The sequence below is a fragment of the Podarcis cretensis genome (genome assembly GCF_951804945.1).
Source record: "Podarcis cretensis genome assembly, chromosome: 3".
NCBI classification, from domain to species: domain Eukaryota; kingdom Metazoa; phylum Chordata; class Lepidosauria; order Squamata; family Lacertidae; genus Podarcis; species Podarcis cretensis.
In genome coordinates this window covers 18,692,058-18,705,194 of record NC_137172.1, presented here as the reverse complement: position 1 = coordinate 18,705,194, position 13,137 = coordinate 18,692,058, and the positions used below count along the sequence as shown (strand labels likewise).

Sequence of the window (13,137 nt, the reverse complement as noted above, 5' to 3'; positions counted from 1 at the left end):
ACCACACTCCTTGGCAGCAAATTCCACTGTCGAACAGCTCTTACTGTCAGGAAGTTCTTCCTAATGTTTAGGTGGAATCTTCTTTCTTGTAGTTTGGAGCCATTGCTCCGTGTCCGCTTCTCTGGAGCAGCAGAAAACAACCTTTCTCCCTCCTCTATGTGACATCCTTTTATATATTTGAACATGGCTATCATATCACCCCTTAACCTCCTCTTCTCCAGGCTAAACATGCCCAGCTCCCTTAGCCGTTCCTCATAAGGCATCGTTTCCAGGCCTTTGACCATTTTGGTTGCCCTCCTCTGGACACGTTCCAGTTTGTCACTGCTCTGTGCTCTTTTATTGGGGGAAGCATGGGTTGAAATGGCAGCAACAAAATAACTGAAGCATCCTTGTGTTTTCGAGGTCATAAACGCTGGATGGCAAGAGTGTTGTTCCTCGTATCGCATTTCTCCAGGTGAAATAAACAAGCAAACGCCCCCTGCTTCAGCATTCAACAGCTACATTAGGGGCTGCAGCCCTAATATACAGGCTGCCTCCACCCCCCAGAAATCAACGGGATGCAAGTTGTTGAACCATGTGGAAGATGGCAGCCCACAAATACCCTCCCCCCAGGAATTTAGGATGCACAAACTGTTATTGTGAAGCCGGTAGCTTCTGAGAAACCCCAAACGCCAACCGCTTAGATACCAAAACTATTTGGCTGCGCTCCAACATCCACACAGTTCTGTTCATTTGACACGGCGTGACCGAAGGGAAGCGAGATAAATTGCATTCAGCGTTACTGCGAAATGTGTCAAATGCTTAAGCAGATGGTGCCTCGCTTGATAACTTCTGGCCATTTTCAAACTGCAGAGCGTTTTGCCGGTACAACAAGATCTTTGAAAGCTGAAATAGTTAAGGCAGAATTCACAGGAGGGGCAGGATCCAACCTTGTTGTTTTTTTCTCCAGCCACCATCCCAGCCAGAGGGCACTCAAGGCGACATGCAATAAAACCTAAACTCATCGCCATAAAACCCAGAGTTAAACATTTAAGAACAGCAACAGGAAAACACACAGACACCCTGCACACATTAAGCCAGCACGTTCAACAACTTGGCAAACAAAAAGGTTTCTGCTTCCAGGAAAAGCATTAAAAAGAAGGGACCTCATCTGATCTCCTGGGGAAAGGAGATCCAAAGTGTTTTCTGTACAGTATCATAAAAGAATAGGCAGCTGTCTGACACCAGGTCAGACCATTTAGCTCAGTACTGCCTACACAGACTGGCAGCAGCTCTCCAGAGGGTTAGACAGGTTTCTCTCCCAGGGATGCAACTGAACCTGGGTTCTTCCGCTTGCAAACTACCATCATCTTATAGCTGTGCCTGCTTGGAGATATGGGGGGGGGGGGGAGCTCAGTGAGAGCCTCTTGCTCAAGGCCTCCCGAAATCTGGCCCCAGTAACTATACAATCCCGACCCATACTGTTGACCAGGGCAGTTTGTGCATAGGCAGCCTTTGGGTGTATGCACATAGACTCTGGCACAAAGGATGCCTAGAGCATGTGGAGTTTGAAAGCCAAGCTAGCAAGTGCCACTTTGTTTCTTTCCACTGTGCAGTCAGTTACACCTGTAATGGATGTTTGCAAAAAGCTTACGTATCAGCTCCTGAGAGCAAGGGCAAGAGAGAGGCATTGCTTGTGCCTGTCCCAGATATAGAACCCCTTTGCACCTGAAACTCGCCCCTCTGAGCACATTTCAGGAGTATTTTGAGGTCTACCTGCTTGGGCTGGCCCTCAAGGACTTGTGAGACAGCAAGGTTTCATTCTGTTGCGCTGGGATCTTCTGCTCTTGTTCCCCCCCTCAAGCCTGACGGAAAGGGCGGACTACGAATGTAAGTAAATCAATGAACTCAAAGGGAGCTGTGTTGCCGTTTCACCTGCATGACTGAGCCAGTCACCACCAGACGCTTGCTGTTTAATTTCTTGCAGGCAGACACTGAAGGAGTTGACGCCAGGCTTTTGTACCCTGAACTCATAAAATTGACAACAGCCACTTGGACCTCGGTAGCTCAGATGACTCACTTATGAACTCTGATCGGAGTTCCTCCAACATGTGCCACCCAGAATTCTCTTTAAGAAGAACTGAAAATGCCAGTTGCGCATATTACTCTGAGCAATGAGGAAGGCGACTCTCTCTTTTTCTTTCCATTCACCCTTTACTTTCTCTTCCTTTAGCCAAGCCTGGCTTCCAGGTTAACCCAGGTTAACAGAGGAGAAGCAGCTGATTCTTTATTTTCAATTTTATTCATTGCTTTAAAAAGAGCCTCAAAGCGACTTACAAAAAAACCCCCCCAAAAAACCCAATAAAATAAAATAACCCAAACAGTAAAAATCATACTTAATGCTAAAAAATGCAAAGTATCATTTCCTGTCCAGCCAAAAGATGAACACGAAGAACAGGCCGAAAGAGCAAACCACATCAAGGTCCAAATGGTTGGTGACCATCGCAGGGTCTAGATATATTTCCCTTCTGCATAACACTAGTTCTGTTTTCAAGCTTCCCTTTGCAGGAAGGCAAACTAAGACACGCAGGGAAATCCTGATTTGCAGCAGTGCACCCAGAAGAATTGCCACATCCCCCCATATTCTGCAGCCTTGCAACAGAGGGCAGGGAAGTACCAGTGACTGCAACCTTATGCTCACTTGCTTGGGAGAAAGCCTCAGCAGGACTTACTTCTGAGGAGATTTGTATATATGACGGCACTGGAAGTACCATATGAAACATCAGGTAAAAGCAACCACACAAATGCTGAACAACGCATAAAGGCATACCTGAACTCTGCAGCGGCTCAAAGGCGAATAGCCATCAAAGCCTAGGATCCAGGACACTGCTATCGTGTGAGCTGTTCTGCTCCTCACTTGCACCTCAAGAGGAGGGGAAGGGATTCCTGCATTAGAAAGAGCAAGATCTATTAAATAAGCAAAAAACTAAAGTATTAGAAAAAAGTTTGACAGTTATAGAGTCAGAAAGGTTTCAGAAAGAGACAGAGTTAAATGTGGTTAAAAAAGTAAAATACCTAGGGGTAAATATAACAGCAAAAAATCTGAGTCTATTTAAGGACAATTATGAGAAATGTTGGTCAGAAATTAAGAGAGACCTAGAAAGTTGGACAAGACTGAAACTTTCCTTGTTAGGCCGCATCGCTGCTATAAAGATGAATGTATTGCCAAAAATGCTGTTCTTGTTCCAAACTTTGCAAATTGTGGACAAAACAGAGTGCTTTCGGAAGTGGCAGAGAGATATTTCTAAATTTGTCTGGCAGGGCAAAAAGCCCAGAATTAAGTTTAAGATATTAACTGATGCGAAAGAAAGAGGGGGCTTTGCCCTGCCAGACTTAAGGTTGTACTATGAAGCCGCAGCTTTCTGCTGGCTAAAAGATTGGCTGCTTCTTGAAGACACTGATGTATTAGATTTGGAAGGTTTTAATAATGGGACGCAGGTGGCGCTGTGGGTTAAAGCCTCAGCGCCTAGGGCTTGCCGATCGAAAGGTCGGCGGTTCGAATCCCTGCGGCGGGGTGCGCTCCCGCTGCTCGGTCCCAGCGCCTGCCAACCTAGCAGTTCGAAAGCACCTCCGGGTGCAAGTAGATAAATAGGGACCGCTTACCAGCGGGAAGGTAAACGGCGTTTCCGTGTGCGGCTCTGGCTCTGGCCAGAGCAGCGATGTCATGCTGGCCACGTGACCCGGAAGTGTCTCCGGACAGCGCTGGCCCCTGGCCTCTTAAGTGAGATGGGCGCACAACCCCAGAGTCTGTCAAGACTGGCCCGTACGGGCAGGGGTACCTTTACCTTTACCTTTTTAATAATGCTTTTGGATGGCATGCATATTTATGGTATGACAAGGTTAAGATTAACAAGACTTTCAAGAACCATATTGTCAGAAAAGCAGTGTTTAATGTCTGGACAAAATACAAAGATTTATTGGAAAACAAAACTCCAAGATGGCTTTCACCATTGGAAGCTAAGGCCCGGAAAAGACTCAATATGGAGGCCAATTGGTCGAAGTATTGGGAAATATTAGAAAAAGACGGAGATAATTGGAAATTGCAGAGTCAGGAGAAAATGAAAGACAAAGTGCGAGATTGGCTACACTACGCTCAGATTAAAGAAGTTTTTAAACTTGACAAAAAGCTAGGATTCCAGGTGGAAAAATCGAAGTTAGAAATGGAACTGTTAGAGCCTAAGACTAAGGTACTTTCAAAAATGTATAACTTGCTGTTGAAGTGGAATACACAAGATGAAACGGTTAAATCGGCTATGATAAAGTGGGCACAAGACATTGGATATAATATTATGTTTGAGGACTGGGAGAGGTTGTGGACTATTGAGCTGAAGTTTACTGCATGTACTGTTTTGAAAGAAAATGTTATGAAAATGATCTATAGATGGTATATGACCCCAGTCAAACTCGCAAAAATATACCACTTGTCTGATAACAAATGTTGGAAATGTAAAGAAAATGAAGGAACATTCTTTCACCTCTGGTGGACTTGCCCTAGAGTGAAGGCTTTCTGGGAAATGATATATAATGAGTTGAAAAAGGTATTTAAGTATACCTTCCCTAAGAAACCAGAGGCCTTCCTTTTGGGTATTGTCGGCCAGAACGTGTTAAAGAAGGACCGAACATTTTTTATGTACGCAACAACAGCAGCAAGGATACTTGTCGCGAGGCATTGGAAAACTCAAGATCTACCCACACTGGAAGAATGGCAGATGCAACTGATAGACTATATGGAACTGGCTGAGATGACTGGCAGAATCCGAGACCTGGGAGAAGAGACGGCGGAAGAAGATTGGAAGAAATTCAAGATTTATCTACAAAAATATTGTAAATTGTATGAATGTTAAGAAGGATGCGAGAGTATAAATAACTGGGCACCATTAAGCTAGATGAAGTGAAATATGAAGATAGCTAAATTTAAGAAAGGATAAAAAAATTTTTGGAAGTTCTAGGTTATATTTAAATCTTTCATGATTTGAACAAAGGATAGTTAAAAATCAGAGATATAACTTTGGAAAACTAGATAACAAGAATAGAAATAAGGGGATAAATTTGCTGGAAAAAATTTTATAACAGGAACGCAGGAGCGGGAGATGTGAGGGAGTCCAAAGAAGTGAAGAGAACTATGTTAAGAGATGTTATATTGTATTGTTTATTGGCACTGTAATTTTAAACAAAATTGTTAATAAAAATTATTAAAAAAAAAAAAATAGAAAGAGCAAGATCTTCAGCAATAGTACTTGAATATGGCAGCCAGCACAACACACACACACACCATTGCCAGGCCTTCTGGACACCATGCAAAACCATCAGAATTGCTCCATTTTAAGCTTTGGGGAGGGGGCAGAAATAAAAACGGCCAAGCCATCTGCTTGCCAAATTATGACCAGACAGTGCCTGCTATCCTATATGCCGGTTTACTCAAAATCAAGTTCCACTGTATTCCGTGGGGTTTAAGAGTCTGGGAGTGTGCTTAGGATGGCAGCCAAAAAAGACATTTAGTAATAATAATAAAATAATAATAATTTATTATTTATACCCCGCCCATCTGGCTGGGTTTCCCCTGCCACTCTGGGTGGCTTCCAACAAAGTATTAAAATACAGTGGTCTGTTAAACATTAAAAGATTCCCTGAACAGGGCTGCCTTCAGATGTCTTCTAAAAGTCTGGTAGTTGTTTTTCTCTTTGACATCTGGTGGGAGGGCGTTCCACAGGGCGGGTGCCACTACCGAGAAGGCCCTCTGCCTGGTTCCCTGTAACTTGGCTTCTCGCAGTGAGGGAACCACTAGAAGGCCCTCTGCGCTGGACCTCAGTGTCCGGGCAGAACGATGGGGATGGAGACGTTCCTTCAGGTATAATATGATGTTGTGTTTGTATATGTTCCTCTCCCTTCTTCCAATATGCTCAGGGTAAGTTTACGTGATCCGCACCCCACCCCCCCAATCCCGGCCTGCCAAGCACACACCCCACACTTTTTTACTCACAACCGTTGCAGAAAGGAGAGTGCTATTGCATTCAGGTCACTGTGAGAACAGGATTCTAGACTAGATAGGTCAGTGGCCTGATCCTGCAGGGATCTTCTTCAGTGCTTATGCCTGCAGGGATTTGAACCCAGGTCTCCTGAGTCTAAGCGCAACACTCTAGCTCAGGTATGAGAAAGCTGTGGCCCTCCAGAGGGTGGACTTCAGTGCCCACCCGTGTCAGCCAGCATGGCTAAAGATCAGGGATAATGAGAGTTTTAGTCCAGCCACAACTGGTTCCCCTTGTCTGATTTTGCAGCTTCAAAGCACCGTTAAGAAAAATGGGTGAAGATGACACTACAGTCACAGGGTTAATTCTGAGCTCTGCAGCATCCTGACCACTACCTGGGACTCTGGTTTTCACCTTAAGTGTTGCTCTTCTGCTACGGAGGGGAAAGATCCCATAAAGGACTTTAAATAAGTGTCAGTCTCTTCTGTATGAGTGTTCCAGACAAGGCACTGAAGGGACAGTGCAGGAGCATCTGCTCCCACAAACACACATTGCTCCTGACTATACATCTACACATCGTCACAGTCTGGTTTTAATGAATTTTGAGTTATACAGTTTTATTTTTAAGTTGCTGTTAGCTCCCAGAGCAAGCTAGAAACACAAGTAATTTTAGAAAAATAATAAAAACAGTGTTATCCAAGCCAAAAGCCAATCCGTTTCGAGCAAACAAGAGTGTTGTTGGTTTTTAAAAAAAGGCTTGGCAACCAGTTTATTCAGGGATCACCAACCTTGAACACATTTGGAGTCTTGAGAGAGTGTTTTGGGCAACAACCCCCTACCCCAATCGCTTCTCTCCCCCTTCCCCTGAGTCACCACTATGACAGGGAGAAAAGAGAGTCAGAGAGAGAGAGAGAAAAATATTCTGTGCATACACAGACCTATTGCTTGCTTTTTGCTGTTAAATCTGGGTAATAGTCAGATCTATTAGGATAAATACAAATTTGTGTGGTTCTTCTCAAGGTTCCCCACCCCAAAAAAGCCAGCATCAAATTAAAGTTTACATGCAGTAAAAAAATCAAAGATCTGGTGCTTGACAGTACCACAAAACCACTGATCCAATTTACAGATATTTATGGTTTTAAATACGATGACAACAAAAACAACCAATCACAAAACAATCAGCCTATAAATGTGGGTTTGAGAGAATCCCTTGTAAAAATGATGAGAATCCATAAGGATCTGTGCCTTTGGTTCCATGGGGAAAAAAATCACGCAATTTCAAAATCTGTTTTATGGCGCGTGGAACTGGTTGGAAAGAAATAATGGAATAACTATTAGTTGACCATTTGAGGAATTACAGAATTATGAACTATTTTTGGAACACATTGCAAGAGACATAGCAAAGCAGAGCTAAGTATGATCTCTGTTCAGGACCCAAAATAACAATTTGCCTTATTTAGAAGTAAACTGTGTTCTTTCTGAGTCCTAAATCTAGGAAGATCCCTGGAGAGCAAACAAAGGAAAAGAAAGGGGATTTTTATTTTTACATTAGGCTGCTGCTAAATGGAATACCTTAACAAACTTGAGCATTTATCCCAGGATCTTAAAAAAAATCTCTCCCGCTACATAAAGTCCCCTACAATGTGTGTCAATCAGGGACAAAAGGATCCACTTCTGCCCAAAGCAAATTGGGGCCAATCATAACCGATAAAATATATGAATTTAAATCAATCTATTTGATATTCAGGTCCATCCCAAATCAACAGACCTCCATCATGCTTCCAATGACATCAATGAGAGCCAAATAGGACCTAGAGCAGAGCTTTCCAAACTGTGTGTTGTGGCACATTAGTGTGTCGGCTGCAGTGTGTAGGTGTGTTGTGCAAACGCTCCCTGCGCTCCTCCCGGGGCTGCAAAGGGGTTAGTTTATCCTCCGGTCTGCTAGTAAAACTGAATTACTGTGGCGTGAAATGATGCATGTCTAAAAAGTGTGTCATCAACATGAAAGGTTTGGAAAGCTCTGACCTAGAGGTTTCTCCAAACATTGCAAGGGCAGAGGCAGTGAGAATCATCGCCTTGACATGGCTGTAAGCACATGCAGGGTCAGGGACGAGGATTCCTCTCCGTTGGGTGATGGAGGTGAGGACCCCGAACCTCAAGAGGAAAGGCATGCAGGACTAGCCCCCAGACTCCTGCTATCAGTCGAACCTTCAGGACTGATGCTTCCTTGGCCTGAGCATGTAGCAGTTGTACCCTCTGACTCAGAAGACTCCACTGTAGAAGACTCAAAAGGACCTGAGACTCCATTGCTCCATCACTGTAGGAGATTCCTGGAGCCTTCATCACTGCTACATGCAAACCTGGGGCAAACCTGTTTGCCTTTTAACCCTAAATTGCTCTTCCCGAAACAGTGCACAAACTGAAACACAGCTATTCTAAATGGTCACTCTTCCAAATTTTGTGGTGGCAGTTCCCCAAACAAATGCAGCGTACAAATATGTCTCTATTAGCATGCTAACAACAACAACAACAACTATTATTATTATTATTATTATTCTTTACTATTTGTACCCCACCCATCCGGCTGGGTTTCCCCAGCCACTCTGGGTGGCTTCCAACAAAGATTTTTAAAAGTATGTGTCTTAGGGAAGATAGATGCAGAAATGCTGTTCAATAATAATAAAAAAACTTATTCCAGCAGGCATTTTAAGATAGTGTTTGGGCCTACTACGAAAGGTGCATTTTTCCATCTGAATGTTGGGGTCATAATGACAGATTTGCAAATTTCAGTCTGAATCATCTTTCAGGCTCTACCTCATCGCTAACGACAATTGTTGAGAAATCACGCAGAACAAATGCTGTCCAGAAATTGGCTGCGTAGCTTCCCACTAATATACAGGCAGGTTCTCAACACTCCCCTTGTGCTCATCACAGAATATCTGAACCTGAGCAAGTTCGAAGCAGTCAAGAATTACAGGCGTGCACCAGCAAGGCTTTAGCAGGAACAATCAAGCTCATGTCATACTTATGGCTGACCTTTTATATTGATTCGGGCTTCCGTCGATGTAGCCACACCCTTCACGTTATGAGCTTCACAGTGGAAAACGGCAGTTTCGTTCAGACCTGCAGTCCAATTAAAACAAGGCGATAAATCATAAAATCAAAGTAAGGCGGAACAAAACGAGAATCTCAGCAAGGTGGCCAACAGGAATGTGACAGAGGAAGAAAGAAAGAGCCATTGAAACCACTTCTCCTCCAACTCAGCTTCCTTCTTGAACACAAGACCACAGAAAGAAACCCGACTCCCAGGTGTTGTTTGTGACGATTTGGATAAACATCTCAAGTGTGGCACTTTGCTAACCACAAGGGAGATTCTCTGTGGGAAAGACTGGCTCATTTTCTTTTCTTTCCGTAACATTATTTCCCTTTGCCAAAGAAGTGATTGAACACTTTGATGGAGCTATTTAAAAACCTGCCCGTGCTGTCTGCTGTAGATATGGCCAAGCAGAGAACAAAGTCATGAAATGGAGAATGTCTGACAAACCGTCAGTGAATAAGAGAGGAAGAAGAAGAGTTTGGATTTGATATCCCGCTTTATCACTACCCTAAGGAGTCTCAAAGCAGCTAACATTCTCCTTTCCCTTCCTCCCCCACAACACTCTGTGAGGTGAGTGGGGCTGAGAGACTTCAAAGAAGTGTGACTGGCCCAAGGTCACCCAGCAGCTGCATGCGGAGGAGCAGGGAAGTGAACCCGGTTCACCAGATTACAAGTCTACTGCTCTTAACCACTACACCGCACTGCCAGCTGGGTTGCTTTTACAGCAGCAGCCTCCCCCAGCTTGGTAGCCTCCAGATGTTATAGACTAGGGGTCAACAAATTTTTTCAGTAGGGGGCTGGTCCACTGTCCCTCAGACCTTGTGGGGGGCTGGACTATATTTTGGGGGGGGGGTATGAACAAATTCCTATGCCCTACAAATAGCCCAGAGATGCATTTTAAATAAAAACACACATTCTACTAATGTAAAAACACGCTGATTCATGGACCGACTGTGGGCCGGATTTAGAAGGCAATTGGGCCAGATCCGGCCCCCGGGGCCTTAGTTTGCCTATCCATGTTATAGACTAACTGGCAGGAGTCCCAAACATCAGGAGAGGACAAAAGCAGAGGTTACACCAGGCAGGGGAGGGGCTGTGGGCTACCATACCTTATTGGGACCACGACTGCCATCTTCCTTGTCAATTGGCCATGCTGGCTAAGTCTGAAGGGGGTTGGAGTCCAATAATATCTGGAGGGCCACTGGTTTCGCATTTCAGGATTACACCCCTAAACCAGGGCTTGCTGACTGGGTTTTCTGAAGGCAGAAGGAAAGGGGATTCCCATCTGCCCAAGTGAGCTGCCTGTAATGCGATAGGACTTACTTTTGAGTAGACTTGCATAGGATTGTATTGACTATAGTCAGACATTCTTCCAATCTGCACTCGAATATGTGTTTTTTAGACACTTGGGCTTGTAGAAAGGGCAATACAAGTTTTTTGTTACTACAGTGGTAAAAGGTAAAGGTAAAGGGACCCCTGACCATTAGGTCCAGTTGTGACCAACTCTGGGGTTGCGGAGCTCATCTCGCTTTATTGGCCGAGGGAGCCGGCGTACAGCTTCCAGGTCATGTGGCCAGCATGACTAAGCCGCTTCTGGCGAACCAGAGCAGCGCACGGAAACGCCGTTTACCTTCCCGCCGGAGCGGTACCTATTTATCTACTTGCACTTTGACGTGCTTTCGAACTGCTAGGTTGGCAGGAGCAGGGACCGAGCAACGGGAGCTCACTCTATCATGGGGATTTGAACTGCCGACCTTCTGATTGGCAAATCCTAGGCTCTGTGGTTTAACCCACAGTGCCACCCGCGTCCCTACTACAGTGGTACCTTGGGTTAAGTACTTAATTCGTTCCGTGGGTCCGTTCTTAACATGAAACTGTTCTTAACCTGAAGCACCACTTTAGCTAATGGGGCCTCCTGCTGCTGCCAGAGCACTATTTCTGTTCTCATCCTGAAGCAAAGTTCTTAACCCGAGGTACTAATTCTGGGTTAGCAGAGTCTGTAACCTGAAGCGTATGTAACCTGAAGCATATGTAACCCGAGATACCACTGTATAACCACTGCTTTTCCGTTCATTCATTCTACTTTAAACACTACCTAAGGTGGCCAGATGGAAGAGAGAACAGGGCTCTTATACCTTTAGTAGTTTTGTGCAGAAGATGGATGTTCACCAGGTAGCCAGCTATTAAAGGTGCAGAAGCCTTGTCTTTTCCCCCATCTGGCCAGCCTAGTTCCACCTAAGATGGAAGGCTCTGGCTTTGGGCAGAGGTAAGATTCACTTCTTGAGAAGCAACAAAGCCAAAAGCAGAAGAGACAACTGAGGATTCCGCCCCCCCCCCCTTTATGTTGCTTGGGTGTAAAAAGAACAGCTTGTCCTTCGCAGACACAATGTGATCCACCCAGCCTTGTTGCTGCCCTCCCTTTTAGTGGGGCCTTATTCCATCCAAGCCCTTGCTGAAACTGATGTGAGCTGAACAAGCAGCAAGGCTTGGCAGAATTCGCCTTGTGGCTTCTTCTCCTGTGGGAAGTGCTTTGCAGTCTGGCTGGTGGGTGGACAGAGTTATTTGTAGATGGCTGGGGTGACCTGATTTTTAAAAAGACAACTTCCTTCTTTTACTTATTTAAAAACAACAACAACCAAGGAAGAAAAACTTTGCAGAGCTTAAACAGCAGGAGTTTTCCTGATGTTTTAAGGTCTGCAACTTTTCCCCCCTGCCAAAAATCTGTATCTCTCCAGGGATAACTCAGCGGAACGTTCTCCTCATTCCAGCTGAATCATGGGAAGATTAAAATACCACACTTGGAATCATGTACCGTATTTTTCGCCCCATAGGACGCACCGGCCCATAGGACGCACCAAGTTTTTTTGGGGGGGAAATAAAGAAAAAAAATTTTATTTCCCCCCCAGGCGCTTGTGGGGCCGGCAGCGGGGAGAAGCGCTCTTCTCCCCACCGCCCGCCTGCAGATCAGGTCCGGGGACAGCGGGAGGACGCGTTCCGCCTCCCCGCTGTCCCCCGACCTTGTGGGACTGGCGCTGCGGCTCTCCTGAAGCCTGGAGAACGAGAGGGGTCGGTGCGCACTGACCCCTCTCGCTCTCCAGGCTTCAGCGAAAGCCTGCATTCGCCCCATAGGACGCACACGCATTTCCCCTTCATTTTTGGAGGGGAAAAAGTGCGTCCTATAGGGCGAAAAATACGGTACCCAAAGTTAGATAATTTAATGTTGCCTTAAATTCTGATCGATTTCATTTTTTAATCCACCCATCCCTCCTCCACCTTGGAAGAAGGCAATTTTTAAATTAGCCTGCTAAGAGGCTAGCAGCTTGCACTTACATGTTGGATAAAGTTCTCCTTAATGACCAGCATGGAAACACAGACTAGTGTCTTGGCAGGCTAGTAACTTTGGTAAGTCTAATTTACAAGGCTGATAGAAGCACAGGAAGCTAGAGCTGGGCTCCTTGCTGTCATCTAGTCCAGCCTTCAGGTCATTGGAGGAATCGCGCAGCTACAACACCCCTGAAATATGACTGCTCAGCCCCTGCTTAATACCTCCAGTATGGAGAGCCCTCACCATTGTGCCAAGGCAGTTTCTTCGACTGCCAAACAGCTGTTACTGATGTGAGGTTTCCAACCTTCTTCCTGCAACTCCTAATAAATTTCTGAAGAACCTCAGATTTCCCAAGCATGCAGTTTGCAAGGCCTTTGGCTGAAAGCCAAGCAAGATAAGCAGCAGCTCGCTTCAGAAAACAAGACGTGCGGCCATGGAACGAGGCGAGATTTCATTCAGGTCAGCAGAAAGTAAAGCTCAAAAGAAACACTGCAATCTAAGGCAATCCCTGGTTAACTGGAGTTCGTCTTCTTTCTCTTTTCGAGTTCTCAAACCTTGAAAGTGACTTCACTGAGAAAATTAGTTAAACTATTTTAAAATGGTTAAAAAAAAGGAAATGCCTACCACATTCTGCAATACTGAAACGATTTTCTCAAAGGGTTTGGTAAGAACCAGATAAGCCACTTGAAGGGACCACACCCATTATAACA

At 45.0% G+C, this 13,137-nt stretch overlaps 1 protein-coding gene across 3 annotated transcripts in view; it reads right to left on the bottom strand.

Moving 5' to 3' along the window:
- MERTK (MER proto-oncogene, tyrosine kinase) overlaps window positions 1-13,137 on the bottom strand; it is a 53,458-nt gene that overhangs the window by 29,741 nt on the left and 10,580 nt on the right. For all 3 annotated transcript variants that reach the window (XM_079968538.1, XM_079968539.1, XM_079968537.1), the window contains exons 5-6: window positions 9,042-9,128; window positions 2,810-2,925 (exon numbers count right to left, since the gene is read on the bottom strand). In XM_079968538.1, the coding sequence (XP_079824664.1) occupies window positions 2,810-2,925; window positions 9,042-9,128 (203 nt within the window). The remainder of the gene's footprint in view (window positions 1-2,809; window positions 2,926-9,041; window positions 9,129-13,137) is intronic.